We start from the raw sequence: 16,843 nt of genomic DNA on the forward strand, positions 1-16,843 counted from the left end.
TCCTGCTTTTCGAGCCGGAGCCCCGGTAAACCCGCTAGGTAGTCTCACACGCCCCGCCTACTCCTTAGCTAGCATGACTGCTTCGCAGAAGGAGGAGACGGCATCCCAGTCCCCCTCGCTCCGCACCATGACTTGTACCAATGCCGTACGGGAGAGGTATCCGTCGCCGAATTTTAGGATAGACTGATGATATGGTCACTAGGTAGTAGGATAACAAAAATATGAAAAAAAAAACGCAACTTTTCTTTTTTTTGGAAAATATCAATTTATTTACAATTTTACACCCTTGACTAGAATTACAAAACTAATATACAAACAATTTTATTATTTTACACTATTATTATTAATAAGAACTATTTATTTATTTAATAACAAAATGGTTTAATAATACTGATTATTAATTTTTACATTGGTTTCTGGTGACGACATTTTTCACCACTCCTAATCTTCCCGCGGGTGTAATATACCCAACTAAGAAACTACACATTAGACAGAGACCGTGCAGCAGCGCTCTCTGATAAACCTGAACCTTTTATACTGCGATCTCCAACCCGCCTGCATAGCGTGGAGATTTATAGTCCAGCAGTGGACTGTCACCCACTTGATTTTTACATTATGTCGACAAAATAGTTTAGAAATGAAAACAATGCAATGATCTATTTTTTTGCGAAATTTCACTAAAATACGTTCAGCCGTTTAGGAGTTAGAGAGTAACAAACAGTCAAAACAGTTTTATATTACCTATATTATTAAGTAGGATTCAATTAATATATAAAAAGGAACAGAGCAGAATCGAATAAAAATGTCATAATTATGATGTATCGTCACGCCTTTTATCCCCGAAGGGGTAAATGCCGCTTTACAATGTACACCCACTTTTCACCATTTGTGTTATAAGTCCCATGTAATAGGGGGTGAGCCTATTGCCATATACTGGGCACAATTCCAGACTCCGTGCTACTACTGAGAAATTTTTGAAAAGCCCAAAAATGCACAGCAATACTTTGCTGTCATCACAATCTAATAAATTCATCATAATCTGTTCAGCAGTTTATGAGCACAACCGTGACAAACATACTCACATATAAAATTTGATTTACAAAATAACTTTATTGGTATTGGTCAAGCGATGAAGCAAGTTTGACTACTAAACTCCCTATAGTCGGGTAAATGATAATTAAGGTATAATGTGAACATTAGCTCATGACGATACCTAAGTACGTGTGTCGCCTGGACAGTCCACGCTACATCCTTGTTGACTGGACATCTACACTACATGAGCTGCTGTTTACATGTGAACATTAGCTCATGACGAAGTAAAATAGTAACTTTTTAAGCCTCTAATAGTTTTTCTTTAAGTATTTTTTCGCTATATTTTCAGTCAATGGGTTGCGATTTTTTCTATTAGTTCCTGAAGGGCTAATGCCTTCGCTAGTCTTCTCCTGAAGTCCTGAAACAATGAAAAAGTTATTTATTAGTTAGTAAATTTTAATCATCAGTATCACTACATAGTATAAAACAAAGTCGCTTTCTCTGTCCCTATGTCCCTTTGTACGCTTAAATCTTTAAAACTACGCAACGGATTTTGATGCGGTTTTTTTAACGCTTTTATTTAACTTCTCCCGTTTGTATGCTTGGGTTTTTTGTAGTTGGTATTTAACCTTCCTTACTGATGACAGATTGATATGCTTATTTGGTAAACTTAAATCTTGATGACCATACAATATTATAATCTACTATTCTTTCCACAACTATCTCCATAATGGATATAAAACGAAAGGTTGTTTGATTGGTAGAATGGAGCTCATTGAAACTGTTTAACGTAAAAACCTTTTTATGTATTATTTGTTTAATTTTTATAGGTAAAATGATTCCTGAGGACATTTCTTTGAAATATTTTATGTATAATTAACACATTCAGTGCCACCAACACTCCCAGAGAGTTCACGTAAAAATTTCAGAACCGTAGAGTCGCACCCTCAATGCAATTCTTTAGATTAGGGTATTTTTAGTCTTCAGTATTATTTTAAGCAGAAAATACACCTTGCATTTTGTAAAGAAAGAGCAAAAACATTGAACTCGCTGGGCGAGTCTACGGCACTGGAATAAAATTTACATGGACTCTCCGGGCGTGTTGGTGGCAATGAATGTGTTAATATGGGAAAAGCCAGGTTCAAATAAAACAATATATATCAACCAACCTGATGTAGCACATGCCCGTTATGAGGCACTCGCGAGGCGAACATATCCTTGGACATGAGACACAGCGCCTTCCCATTCATTGGGAACCGCTCCGGTAGACCGCCACGTCGCGACACCCACGTGCCGACCTCCGCGCGGCCCCAGGAGCGAGGATCTGGTGATGAGAAGGTGGTTCTTTAGATTTGGTTGTAGGAAATCGAATAGTACAGAAATAGAGCTCTTCTCGTTCGTCTCCATACGAATCTACACTTTGGAACGAGCGCCTAGCTTCACTGACAGACAGACTGACGGACAATTTGACGTTTCAAAAGTGCCTAATTTAGGATTAATTGAAATAAATGCTATAACTTTGATTTTGCTCCTTCATCTCCATACGATAGTACACTTTGGAACGAGCAACGTATGACGGACAATTTTATTTTGACTTTTTAAAGTGGTTTAGTTATTTACGAACACAGCGTGGTTGCTTGATGGTAAGTAACCAATGGCTCCTAGGCTTTCATGGACACCCGTCACACTAGAGGAGTTACTAGTGTGATATCGGCCTTTTAAGAAGAAATACGCAATTTCTTGATGGCTCTTTTTTACGCTTGATGGGTCGACGTTTGGCCGCTATCTCGCCTGATGGTAAGTGATGATGCGGCCTACGATGGAGCACGTCTGCCCATAAGCAACCTATTCACTCGGGCTTTGAAGATACCCAGGTTATACCCATCAGGAAACACAGACTCCGGCAAGGAGTTCCACTCCCTAGCAGTTCGCACAAGGAAGCTTGAAGCGAAGCACGTCAAGCTAAGCAAACGGGTCTGAAGTTTGATTGTAGGTAGAACAAAGTATTACTAAGCATTTTCGCGAATATTTCTCATAGCACGGAGTCTGGAATTGTGTCCGTGAAGACTCCGTTTGGAAATACCGCTAATGACAGTCCATTTCGATGTAAGGTTTATGACTTTTATGACACTTACCAAGTGGTAGATCATCTTCCTGCAGCACCCTCAGGTCCAGAGCGTCCCATTTGGCATGAGGAGGAGGCACCCGGTCGCAGCGAGCTTGTGTAGGCATTGTTACTGGTTGTATTCTGGAATTAAAGAGATAATGTATGGTTTAGATCAGAGTCGTATTTATTTCTTAGGCCTAGGGCGCCAAGTTATAGAGGGGCGCCAACTACCCATAGAGTGGGGGCGGGGTAAAATAGGCATATAAGCGTAGCCTCCATGTGGTTTTTTTTCGCAGCGAGATGGAAGGATTTCTGTCGTGAATGTTTAAGGTTTTGTGAGAAGATGGTTGGCTGATGAATTAGTTTTAAGTTATTAATTTTTTTTATGTTAAATGGGCGCTCGCTAAGTTAAATCCGCCTCTGGTTTAGATTCAATGTTTATGCCTTCTAGGCTATTGAGAATACCGATCGGTCGTTATGTTTGTAAAGCACTGCCATTGTGACATAATTATATTATTGCATTTTTCCTACATTAGTCATGTAATGGAAATCTGAAATGATATTTCTTTCAATAGTTTCAATCACATTAATCACACTAATATTATAAATGTGAAAGTTCGTTTGTTTCGATGGGGGAAAATCATCCAATGACTTCTCCCGCCTTAAGCGAGACGGAGTGTCAGACTCTTACTAACTAAAAACCAACCGTCAATTACGCTGAAACTACTGAACGGATTTTGTATACAGGGAGGTATGAGCTGACTTGAGAGATCAGGCACTTTTTATCCCACGGGAATGTGGGCGAAGTCGCAGGCAGTAACTAGTTTAACGTAGAGTTTGGTAATACAAGTGACTCGTTGGTCGATGAGCAAGTGCGGCTGCCGGGCAAGGGGTCTCGGTTTGATTCGCGGGTCGGGCAAAGTTTTACTGGGTTTTTGTGCCCAGTATATGGCAATAGGTTCACCCCCATCAAATTACAAGGAACTTATAACACAAATGGTGAAAAGTACCCCTTCGGGCTACCCCTTCGAGGATGAAAAGGCGTGACGTTGCAAGGGTGCACTTAACATGCACCCTTCATCAAAAAAATTCATAAATACAATAAAATACCTATACCAGCTATACTTCACAAACCTAACCACATGCTCATAATCACGTAACACGAAAATGTCACCATTTATAGCTATTACAGTCCACATCCGCTTCCGGTGGCAAAATGGCGGCATATCCGTTTCTTGAATAGGTTTTGTTCCGTTCAGCCTATTGTGGGGGATTTCCCGATTTTTGTGCTATATCCGGTTGGGATAGGCTTTTGTCAAAATTGACCAATTGTCGTTATTTTTATTATATTTTTTGTGTTTAGTTTAAATTGATATTAACTATTAGTTTAAAATGGATAATTGTTTTTTTAACGTTGATAAGTCTGCGTTTGGCCACCAACCCGCTTACTGCCAGGACGGCGAAGCGAAGATGTGGCCGAGGATGGAGCACACAGACTTAGAAAGTACCTATTCACTCTGACCTTGAAAAGACCCGGGTTGTATTTCTTAGGAAAAATAGAAGCCGGCAGAGTGTTCCATTCCCTGGCTGCACGGATCAACAGCATATACGTGTCCACTGCTGACCAAAGGCCTCTCCTCACACGGAGAAGGTTTGAACATTAATAACCACGCTTGCTCAATGCGGGTTGTCGATTTCAAACTTATAATTAGAAATTATAAGCCCAGGTTTCCTCACGATGTTTTCCTTCACCGTTTGTCAGTGGTGTCTAAAATAATCTTAGAAAGTACATATATAACTTAGTTAAAAGATTATCGTAACTATGGTAAAACCAATGCCAAACCAATAATTAGAAATTTCAAAATCAATATTTTTTACCAAAACATGCTTCAATCTTAATCAAACCCGAAACATCACTACACTACACACCCAACAAACATCAATTCAAAAGAATAAACAATATAATTAAACAATAATAAATTAATTTAACAAACAAAACCAAATAAATATTCAAACCTCATTCCGAATCAATTAAACCATCCAAATCAGTCAATCAGTTTCGGATATAGCAACACACAAACGAACATAATTGGCTACCATTAATAAAATAAAGAGGGCCATTCAAAAAAGAGGATGCAACAAGGCAGACAAACGTAATATCTTTGCCAGCGGATAATAAAAAAAAAACCGACAATGCGTTCCTTTTTTGAAACGGGCGGAAGTGTCGATTTCGATTATAGCGCGTCCGTCCGTTTGGCGGGAAGATGGTGGCGCGCGCGCTTCCGGTAACATGGCGGAGTTTTGTGGAAAAAAAATGTTATTTATTTATTTATTATACGCCCTTAATTATGCAATTGGTGTTGGACAGATGTGTTGTTGTTGTGTGTCGTCGGTATTTTTAGATTTTAGTTTATTTTTAGAGCTTATTTGATACTTTGGGTAGATGAAATAGTTATGTGGTTCGGAAAATTGCAGTTTCTTGCTCGTTCTTTTCCATAGAAATCTACACTTTGCAATGAGCACATTGAAAATTATGTAACGATTGATTGTATTGAGGTTCCGTAAACTTAAATAGTTAGATTTTTTGTATGGAATAAGCCGGTAAACGATGAGACGGATTGACCTGATTACCATCAGGTGATTTGTCTGCTCTGATGCGTTAAGCAATCGCCGCCGCCCATAGACACCCGAAACACCAGAGGCGTTACAAGTGCGTTGCCGACCTTTTGGGGGTTAGGAATTTAAGGGTTGTTGGGGAATCGGGGATTGCGAAGATTGGGAAGGGGGTAATTGGATACAGAGATTTTGACTTAAGATCGTTTCATTTATTGCTGTAACAATAAATATTTCGATCGAATGGTCGCTGTGACAAGGGGTTTAATTACCGGGTCCGGCAAATTTTTTCAGGGCTTTTCGAAAATTTCTCAGAATTAAGATCGTTTTATTTATTGCTGTAACAAAAAATATTTGTAGCGCCTACTACGGAACATATATTTTTTTATTATCATCTAATCTCATTGAATCAAATGATTTAACTTTTAACCTTGCCACAAATATATCATCGGTTTGAATATATAGGTCAACAAATGCACATGGGCTACGTTTTATCTCAGCAACCACAACCAATGGCAGAAGCCTGTAATCAATTAGTACCCTTAGTATAAGTTTGCTTTACGTTTAAAGTATGTAACTAATCGAAACGAGAGCGCGTTCGGCTCTGTGATTGATTGGTTCATTCGCCAGCCAATCAGAGGGCTTAGCACAGGTTTGTTTTATGTATAACGAGATGGAAATGTGATCGCATTTAGCGCTGATTGGCCGGCTCCAATGAACTAACCAATCAAAGCTCCGAACGCGCTCTCGTTTCGATCTCGTTCAACGTAAAGCAAACTCATACTAAGGGTACTGATTGGTTCATTACTGAGTAATCTACACTATCTACACTTCTACACTAATATTATAAAGCTGAAGAGTTTGTTTGTTTGAACGCGCTAATCTCCGGAACTACTGGTCCGATTTGAATAATTATTTTTGTGTTGAATAGTGCATATATCGAGGAAGGCTATAGGCTATAAAACATCACGCTATGACCAATAGGAACCAAGCAGAGCGGGTGAAACCGCGCGGAAGTAGCTAGTGACGTCATATTCATGACTGAGTCAGCATAGCTTGCTGTACTGACTCATTCAATGTTTTACTGTGTGTTGCTACTCGTTCTTTGTCAATTGTTTCATGTGTAACGTCACTGGTTTGTTCAGAAGCATATGTGAGGGAATATCATCTAATTACTTCTCCCGCCTTGGGAGAGGCGAGAGGGAGTGTCAGATTCTTACTGACTTAATACCACCCCGTTTCTTTTCCTGCCTTTCGAGCAGGGGCCTCGGTAAACCAGCTAGGTAGTCCGCAGCTCCGGATCAGCCATTAGTAGTGGGCCCGCCACATGCAAGGGTATGTGTCGACTAGGTCAATAGGACTCATTTTTTGAAGAGGGCAAATAGTCTAATATCTCTCCCGGCCTAGCAGAGGCGAGAGGGAGTGTCAGACTCTTACTGACTAAACACCACCCCGTTCCTACTCCTGCTTTGAGCAGAGCGGGCCTGCCTCATTGGCCTCTTGCGAGATGTGGTTGCAAGTGCGACAACCGGGCAAGGGGTTTCGGGTTCGATTCCCGCGTCGGGCAAAGAATTGCTGGATCATTTCGGTTTGTTGAAAATTTCTCAGTGCTACCAAAAAATCCTTAGTAGTTACTGGAAATGTATCTAGTATATGGCAATAGACTCACCCCCTATTACATGGGACTTATAACATAAAATGTGAAAAGTGTGTGTACATTGTACAGCGGTATTACGTGCCGTAATCTGCACCTCTGCCTACCCCTTCGGGCCTAACAGTAATAACGTTATTTGTTTTAACAGTATTATAAACTGTACTCGTAACAACACAAAAAAACGGTGTTGAATGTATCATGTGCTACCTCCGGCGCGGTACATGTGTGCAGTATCGGAAACGGGCCGCACAGCTGTCGCTGCCGGCTGTTAGGTGTCGGATTGCAATCGTACACGCGCCGAGTGTAAGCCGGCCGAGTGGGTAGTTTCCGCAGTGTAAAATGAATAATTGTTTCCAGTGTTTAACACATTACTACTAGGTATATTCAAAACTAATAATTTTAACTTTTATTGTTAATTTATTAAAAATAAATAAGTAGGGAAGTTAAGAAATTTGACGTCACAATAATTTTATCAATTTAGAGGAACTACGAAAATCTTATCGTTTTACACATTTTGAAAAAAAGTATTGTTTTTGATTAGTTACAAAGAATGCTTTACTCCTGCAATTGGTAATAGTTACCATAGAATAGAGAAGATTCTCTGTTCTGTGGGTAATACTTTCAGTATTTGACGTCTATTTTTATACAAATGAAATAAAATATTTCGTTTATTTTATTAACTTTGAAACTATACATATAATATATCGAACAGTGCTTTCACGAACTTTTCACAATGATCATTGAAATTAAATTAAACGAATTACAAAATATCACATATACACATCTTTGACCCACATATCGATCCTTAAACCTGCTGCCCAGTGCTAACACTAACGTAATACCACAGACTTTACATACAATCACAAACTAACAAACAGTAAATGAATAATAAAATCATGCAAAATAATACAAACAACCAACTTTCTTTCTCGTTCACGGTCCGCGGGTCGCAACATTCCTTGCCAATGTCCGCATCTAGTGAACATCACTTCTGGGTTACTGACTACTGAATAGTACTGATTATGGCACTATTGTTAGTTATGACTGCCTCGTTGGTCGAGTGGGCGCAAGTGCGACTGCCGGACAAGAGATCTCTCCAGTCAGAGGCAAAGTATTACTAGACTTTTATGAAAAATTCTCAGTTGTAGCCCGGAGTTTGGAATAGAGCTTAGTATATGACAATAGGCTCACCCCCTATTACATGGGACTTGTAACACAAATGGTGAAAAGTAGGTGTACATTGTATAGCGGCATTGCGTGCCGTAATGTGCACCTCTGCCTACCCCTTCGGGGATAAAAGGAGGAACGTTGGCGTTGCTGTTAGTTATGTTTTGATTGACTATTTCCTTCCCTTGCATTATAGTAGATTATATTTATACCCCTCCGGAGCTGCGGACTATCTAGCGGGTTACCGGGGCTCCGGCCCAAAAAGCAGGAGTAGGAACGGGATGGTTATTAGTCAATAAGAGTCTGACACTTCCTCTCGCCTCGCCTATGGCGGGAGATAACGCAAATGCACCGAATACCGACCGGTGATCGGCGCGGCGAACAAAATCCTCCAAAAGATAAACAAAATATTCAAGATCGTATAATAAAAAAGTAAGGGGTGTAAGGGGTGAACTACCACCATTTTGCCCAAATGCCAACCTCACCTGCCCGTGGTGCATCCTGCCGATTAGCGAACGAGGCTCTGGCGACCGACTGATGGCGGGATAACCATCACTACTAAGGCGTAAACTAAATTACAGGCCAGTGACGGGCAGCAGCATCACTGGTGCGAGAAGTTTACGCCCTGCGATCGCCAACCCGCCTGCCCAGCGTGGCGATTACGGGCAACTCCTCCAATGTTTAAGAGAACAAGGCCGCGGCCCCTAGTTCCCGGCGGCCCCGCTAGGCCTGGCCACGGTGGCGGTCATGGTAGCGGCGGGGCAGGGGGTGCGAAGAATCCCCGGGTTATGGGAGGCCACCAAAACAAATTGACCCTGGCGACGTACAACGGACGCACACTACGGCTTGACTCGCATCTGGCGCAACTGGAGGTGGAGCTTGGGAAGATTAGGTGGCACGTTCTGGGGTTAAGCGAAGTCCGAAGAGAGGGGGAGGACACCGTAACCCTAGAGTCCGGCCACCTAATGTACTTCCGAGAGGGAGACCAACAATCCCAAGGTGGCGTTGGGTTTCTGGTCAATAAGTCTCTCTCTGATAGCGTTGTGGAAATGTCTAGTGTGTCGAGCAGGGTAGCGTACCTCATTATCAAGCTCACCGAGAGGTACAGCCTTAAGGTGGTGCAAGTGTACGCACCGACCTCGGCACATTCAGATGATGAGGTGGAGGAAATGTTCGATGACATATCGAGGGCCCTCCACTTCACTACTAAGGCCCACTACAATGTTGTCATGGGAGACTTTAACGCTAAAGTGGGAGTACAGAATTGCAGTGAATCGGTAGTAGGATCCCATGGTTTTGGAGTCAGAAACCATAGGGGGCGGATGCTGGTCAACTTCCTCGAACGAGAGGGGCTGTTCTTGATGAACTCGTTTTTCAAAAAGCAGCCCCAAAGGAAGTGGACCTGGCGGAGCCCCGACACTATGACAAAAAATGAGATCGACTTCATCATAGCGGACAGGCGATACATATTCAGAGATGTCTCCGTGATCAACAGGTTTAACACCGGCAGTGATCACAGACTTGTCCGAGGCACTCTGAATATCGACTTTAAAGCCGAACGTGTCCGTTTGATGAAGTCCAGGCTCCGACCTACTATGCTCCAAACCATCACTGGATCTGAAACGTTCCAGCTTAATCTGGAAAACCGATTTGCTGCCTTGGAAACCACAACGGACGTTAACCAGAACCTAGAAAATGTAGTTCGAGTCCTCAGGGACGAAGGTACGAGATTCTGTAACATGCGACGTAAGGGCAGGAAGTCTAAACTTTCCGAGGAGACCCTGGGGCTGATGAGGAAACGACGTGAAAACCCACCCGTCACTTCGTCAGGAAAACGAGCACTGAACAAACGCGTGCGGCACGACCTCCGGTGCTCTAATACCGCTTCTATTGAAAAAGCCATCGAGCAGAATCGGGGGTCTAAGGTGTTCGTACAATCTCTCGGCAGAAGCCACCTGACGAAACTGACCACAGCAACTGGAGAAGTTGTTGCCTCTAAGCCGGCGGTTCTTTCGGAAATAGAGGACTTCTATAGCCGGTTATACGCTTCGCATGCATCTCGCCCTGATCCCGAAAATGAGGACTCTAGAGCTACATTAACGCGCCATTTCACTGAAGACCTGCCAGAAGTCAGCATTGGCGAAGTCGAGATTGCTCTTGGGCAGCTCAAAAATGGAAAAGCCCCTGGAGAGGACGGCGTTACCACAGAGTTGCTAAAGGCTGGAGGCAAACCCGTACTGAGGGAGCTCCAAAAGCTTTTTAACGCTGTCCTATTTGAAGGGAGAACTCCAGAGGCGTGGAGCAGAAGTGTGGTCGTCTTGTTCTTCAAGAAAGGGGACAAAAGCCTTTTGAAGAACTATCGACCCATTTCGCTTCTAAGCCACGTCTATAAGCTGTTCTCAAGAGTGATCACGAACCGTCTTGCGCGAAGACTCGACGAATTCCAACCACCGGAACAGGCTGGATTTCGGAGCGGATACGGCACCATAGACCACATCCACACAGTGCGGCAGATTATACAGAAAACCGAAGAGTATAATCAGCCCCTGTGCCTAGCATTTGTGGACTATGAGAAGGCCTTTGACTCGATAGAAATCTGGTCTGTCCTGGAGTCCTTGCAGCGATGCCAGGTTGATTGGCGATACATCCAAGTGATGAGATGTCTTTACGAAGCCGCCACTATGTCCGTCCAAGTACAGAATCAGCAAACACGTCTCATACCATTGCATCGAGGAGTGAGACAAGGGGACGTCATATCCCCGAAACTGTTCACTAATGCAATGGAGGATATGTTCAAGACGCTGCACTGGAAAGGACGTGGCATCAATATCAATGGCGAACACATCTCTCACTTGCGATTCGCAGATGATATCGTCATAATGGCAGAAACGCTGCAGGACCTACAAGGGATGCTGAACGACCTGGCTGACTCCTCTGCACGCATCGGCCTACGGATGAACTTGGACAAAACCAAGGTCATGTTCAATGAACATGTTCTACCGGAACCGATTGCGATTCACGGAGCCGTCCTCGAAGTTGTTCAAAAATATGTCTACCTCGGGCAAACGTTGCAGTTAGGTAGAAACAACTTTGAGGATGAGGTGAATAGGAGAATTCAGTTGGGTTGGGCAGCTTTCGGAAAACTCCGTCGAGTCTTCTCATCGTCAATCCCACAGTGCCTAAAGACGAAAGTCTTTAACCAGTGCGTCCTACCCGTAATGACATACGGTGCCGAAACGTGGACACTTACGGCTAGACTGGTCCACAAACTCAAAGTCGCTCAGCGGGCTATGGAAAGGGCTATGCTCGGTGTCTCTCTCCGAAATCGCATTCGAAACGAAGTGATTCGGCAGAGAACCAAGGTGATCGACATAGCCCACCGGATCAGCAAGCTGAAGTGGCAGTGGGCCGGCCATATTAGCCGCAGGACCGACAACCGTTGGGGTAAGCGAGTCCTGGAGTGGAGACCGCGTCTCGGTAAACGTAGTGTAGGACGCCCCCAGGCGAGGTGGAGTGACGATCTGCGCAGGATGGCTGGCAGGAGCTGGATGCGAGTCGCTAGTGATAGAGCAAAGTGGCGAACAATTGGGGAGGCCTATGTCCAGCAGTGGACTGCTATAGGCTGATGATGATGATGATAATAAAAAATGCTTTTCCGAAAGTATATTAACTATGAATGAGAAATATGTTCATTATTTTGCCCTTTAACGACTATTTTGTACCTATATTTCGATTTAAACTCTTACGCTTGGAAAAATACTAAAGTCCCCGTATACCGACCGACTGCCGACAGATGTCCGTGATACCGACTCCTCAGGAACCTAATTCCGACCGACCCAAACGCACATTGTAAAATCAACTCTATATCTTAGCAGTAGAGTAGAAATTCGTAAAACAACAATCTTTCTAAAACTATTCACGCATTCTTTTTGGATTCGATACTGAAATTACGATTATGAATTTTAAAATTTAATAAAACATTACGTTTTTTAACACTTGGAGATGTAAGCAGAGAACATACAATGTGACGCCTACTTTTCAACCTACCGTGTAGGTAGTTACTTATTTTTTAATTAAGTTTCCTAGTACTTCAGCATAAGATTTACCAACACCATGTCGATCTTAATTTATTATGCCTAATAAAGAAATTGTTCGTATTGGTTTAATGCGAATGGTCTTTAAGTACCTATAGGTAGATACCTATTATTACGATACGTAATTAGGTAAATTCGTGACTAAACTTTTGTATGTACCTACCTATACATTACATACTATGTATCGTACATTATGGTAGGTACTTATTTTATTTACTTTACTACTTGTAGGTTGTAGGTACAATAAACCTCCGTAGTTATTTTCGGAACATTATATGTCGTAGGTATTACGTACAAGTACTATACCTATTACTAATGTTTTTGTCGTTCATCCTGATGACTTACCGATGATGTGCTTATCATGTAATTTAAAAAAAACACCAAAACCTATATTCCATTAGTTAGTCGGAACAAGGGACAGGGAAACAAATCGTATCCAGACTACGACCAATCCTGTATTTGTATAATAAAACGTCTAAACCGAAATTTATACCATTTTTTTTTAGTTACTTTCTACTCTACTATTACTTATTAAGTTGTAACAATATCGTATTCATAAAATTCTTCGAAATAAACATAAAATATAAAGGTTTACTTCTAGCAAGTCTTAGTGAAGGAATCGTAAATAAATCGGAAATATGTTAATTTGAAACGTAAATTACAAAAAATCCATTATAGTTAGCATAGGTCGGATACCGGTCTATTATCTAAGGATAACTTTAAGAATAAGAAACTAATCACAAAACACTCCCAAAACAACCCACGTTACAGAAAATTAGTGTCATTCATTAACCTTAAAATTCCGTTTACCGACCAATTTGGTCGGTATTCGGTATGTCGTCATTTTGTAGGGGTCCTTATTCCGTCCAACATTAATTTATCGATAAATCTATAAAAACATGGAATTTCTGTATGCATATTGAAATTATAAGGACTCAATGAACCAATAAATCACATAAAGTAAATACATTCTTAGTTTACCCGAGTGATCATCGTCAAAATCGAGATCTTTTATTTCACTGATTTATGTTTTTTTCGCATGAAAATTTACGCAAACTGCACCTTTTTTATATTTCGCAGGACAGTCGGAATGTGCGTTAACCCCACAAACCCTAGTTTTGACTGAAGGTGAATGATGAATTAATGTATTGAATAAGGCGTATTTCAAGACTTTCGCGCGATAAATACACATATTAGCGTAAATAAACTAAAATGGTCGGATAGAGGAGGCCGGTCGGTAACCGGTACCTTTGCGTTACATTGGACGATTATCACCCTCAAAAAAACCCTTACCAGTAGCTGTCCCAAGAGTTGGTTAGCAGAGCCCTTTTCATAAACCTGAACCTTTTAAACAGCAACCTCTAATCTGGCTGCCAAGGAGATTTTGAACTTTATCCAGTCGTTTTTGAGCTAATTATTGCTAAATTCCTAATTCAGCCAGAGTAAATTGGAATCATCATCCTCATATCAGCCATAAGACGTACAATGCTGAACATAGGCCTCCCCCAATGACTTCCAGATCACTAGTCGCTACAAAAAAGTACCTGACCTAGAAACTAAAAGATTGAGACCAAGACCCTTCACTCGACAGTAGTGCTTGAAACCATTTCACCAGCGAGCCAATCAACCGTAACATTTAAGATACCTAGGCAATACTTTGGACATGGCAAAAAATTTCGCGAAAATTAGCCAACATAACGACATTATACAAACTCTATTCATTGGTTAAATTGTCCATGCAACATATTTGCAAACTGTTGCATTTCATTTCATAAGATAAATTGGCAATATTGGCATGAATTGGCAATATTGGCGTGACTTGGCAATGATGTGTTGTGAAATTTTTTATATTAAATTAATTTAACGTAACTAAAGATTATTGATTTGTGACGAAATATTAAGAAATTGTGGTTATTGTAGATATTAAAATTAAATATCCATATCAACAGAGACAGTCCACTGCTGTACTATGAGTCTCCTCTACATAAGATGGGGTTTGCCCATAACCTTCTTGCTAGAGAGATTGCAGTATAAAAGGTTCAGGTTTATCAGAGCTACTACCGTTGTCAAAGTCTTGCCTAACTCCAGCTACGAAGAGTGACGACTTGACGAGTGGCCAAGGTATTGGTTGGATGCGTAGAGCTGAAGATCGAGCTCAGTGGCGTGTCATTGGAGAGGCCTATGTCCAGCAGTGGACGATCACAGGCTGCTGATGACTAGAGTCTTAACAATCATCAGGAAGCAGGTCGTCTTATCCGCACGCTAGCTAACTAAACCGCGATAAAAACCTAACAAGCAACTACACAGAACAAAATACCATCATTATCCGACTTTCTAATCTCGTATCGGACGTAAATATCAGTAATTTTAACTAATTACGCCATTGTTACTATCTTGCCGCCATTACGGGGGAACTTTCCCGCGATTTCCTACTTCCTCTGTGAATATTATAATGTCAAAGACAATGGCGGGAATCTTTGCGTTTTTTTTTTCGAGGCAAATGTAGGTAGGTATAATGCGGTTTGTGCCTTGTGTTGTGTTGTTTTAAAACTTAATAATGTATTATTTTTATTTAATTAATGGATTATAAGATGTATATTATTATTTTAATAAATTTATGTGACATTTTTGACTAGAGGGCGACTTAGACGGATAAATAGCGACCAGATTAGCGATATTATTAAAGAATGGCTAAATTAAAAGTTGGTTTAGTCAGTAAGAGTCTGACACGCCCGCTCGCCTAAGGCAGGAGAAGGCAGATGATATTTCCCCCATCAAAAAAAGACTAACAATTAGTTATTGAGAAATAAAAATCCAGTTCTATTAATAGGCAATTAAGGTTGCAACTTGCAACACTTGAAAGTCAATAAACAGATATTTTAATATAATAAAAAAAAAAACAAATGAAATAGATAGGTGCAAAGGTATTTTATTTATCTAATCGATTAAAGGAAGTGATGGGTGCATTTTTGATCGATTAGGTAGTAGCAGGTGTCATCATATCGAGTTTGATGTTCGATTTGTGTAAAATATTAACTGTTCACTATATTTTTTTTAAGGGGGGAAAATCATCTGATGACTTATCCCGCCTTGGGCGAGGAGAGAAAGATCAATGTGTCAGACTGTCAAACTCTTGCTGACTAAAAATCACCTCGAATCCACCTTATTTCATTATATTTTTTTGTTTTTGATCAAATAGTTTTAATAAAAACATAGATAAGTAAGTAATTATATTTTGTATTTCATATATGCATTTAAATTAAAACAATGATGGAATTATTTTTATCGCATATGTGTTTTACATTTTTAATTTTCGCATACCTTTTTGTGTGTGAACTGTTAAAACGAATAAATGTTTTCTTATTAGTTACTCTAAATGAGGTGTAAATCAAAATTCGTCCAGTAATTTACATTAATGAGTTAGTTAAAAAAAGGATTTAGCTAGAACTATTTAACTGTCTAATATTCTTTAATCTATAATATAAAAATAAGTCGACTTTTCCTTCCTGACGCTATAACTCCAGAACGCACGAACCGATTTCCACGGTTTTGCATTCGTTGCAAAGGTCTCGGGATCCGTGAGGTTTATAGCAAAGAAAATTCAGGAAAAGATTCATGAAAAAAACAGGGAAAATCATTGATGGCGAAACGGAGTTCGCCGGGTTTGCTAGTTTTCATAAGAAAAAAAAAATACAAACTCACCACTAACTGTAAAAATCAAGATGGAAGCAATCCTTTTCACACGTAATCAATTTCAAACACAACAATTTCACTTCAAATATAATACAGTTTAACACCAAATGTAGAAAACACTATAATTTCAATAAAAGTTTCGTAAAAATGTCTTTAAATTTTATTTTGTTTAGCACGCAAGCGCTCGCGACCGAAGCCGGTCACTGAATGATTTGCCGTGGTTCATTCTGCCAACAAAATGAATGAATGCAGATGTCTGACGCAAACATTTGATTACAAAAATCTAACATACAACTTATCCACAATTGATTTTCAACTCTATTTTGTTAACGATAGGGTTGAATTTCCTTTGAAAGTAATGTGTAGTTATGACGTTTTAAACACCAATTGTTATTTGCAAGCATGCGCCGCAGCCGCCGTATCGAATGTTCTTTCTCTTTCTCGCTTTAGCTAATCTACATAGAGTGAAAGAGACAAAAGGTT

The 16,843-nt window shown here is 40.6% G+C and overlaps 1 protein-coding gene across 1 annotated transcript; it reads right to left on the bottom strand.

The window, feature by feature from the left end:
• Positions 1 to 1,369: 1,369 nt before the first annotated feature.
• Positions 1,370 to 16,581, bottom strand: LOC118280346 (ets DNA-binding protein pokkuri). The gene is made up of 4 exons (XM_035600329.2): positions 16,370 to 16,581; positions 3,168 to 3,280; positions 2,202 to 2,356; positions 1,370 to 1,450 (listed from the first exon to the last, which is right to left on the bottom strand). Exons 2-4 carry the CDS (start codon positions 3,262 to 3,264, stop codon positions 1,382 to 1,384), a joined length of 321 nt encoding a protein of 106 aa, XP_035456222.1. The 5' UTR covers positions 3,265 to 3,280; positions 16,370 to 16,581; the 3' UTR covers positions 1,370 to 1,381.
• Between the last annotated feature and the right edge of the window lie 262 nt (positions 16,582 to 16,843).

This window comes from Spodoptera frugiperda, chromosome 21, assembly GCF_023101765.2.
Source record: "Spodoptera frugiperda isolate SF20-4 chromosome 21, AGI-APGP_CSIRO_Sfru_2.0, whole genome shotgun sequence".
NCBI classification, from domain to species: Eukaryota; Metazoa; Arthropoda; class Insecta; order Lepidoptera; family Noctuidae; genus Spodoptera; species Spodoptera frugiperda.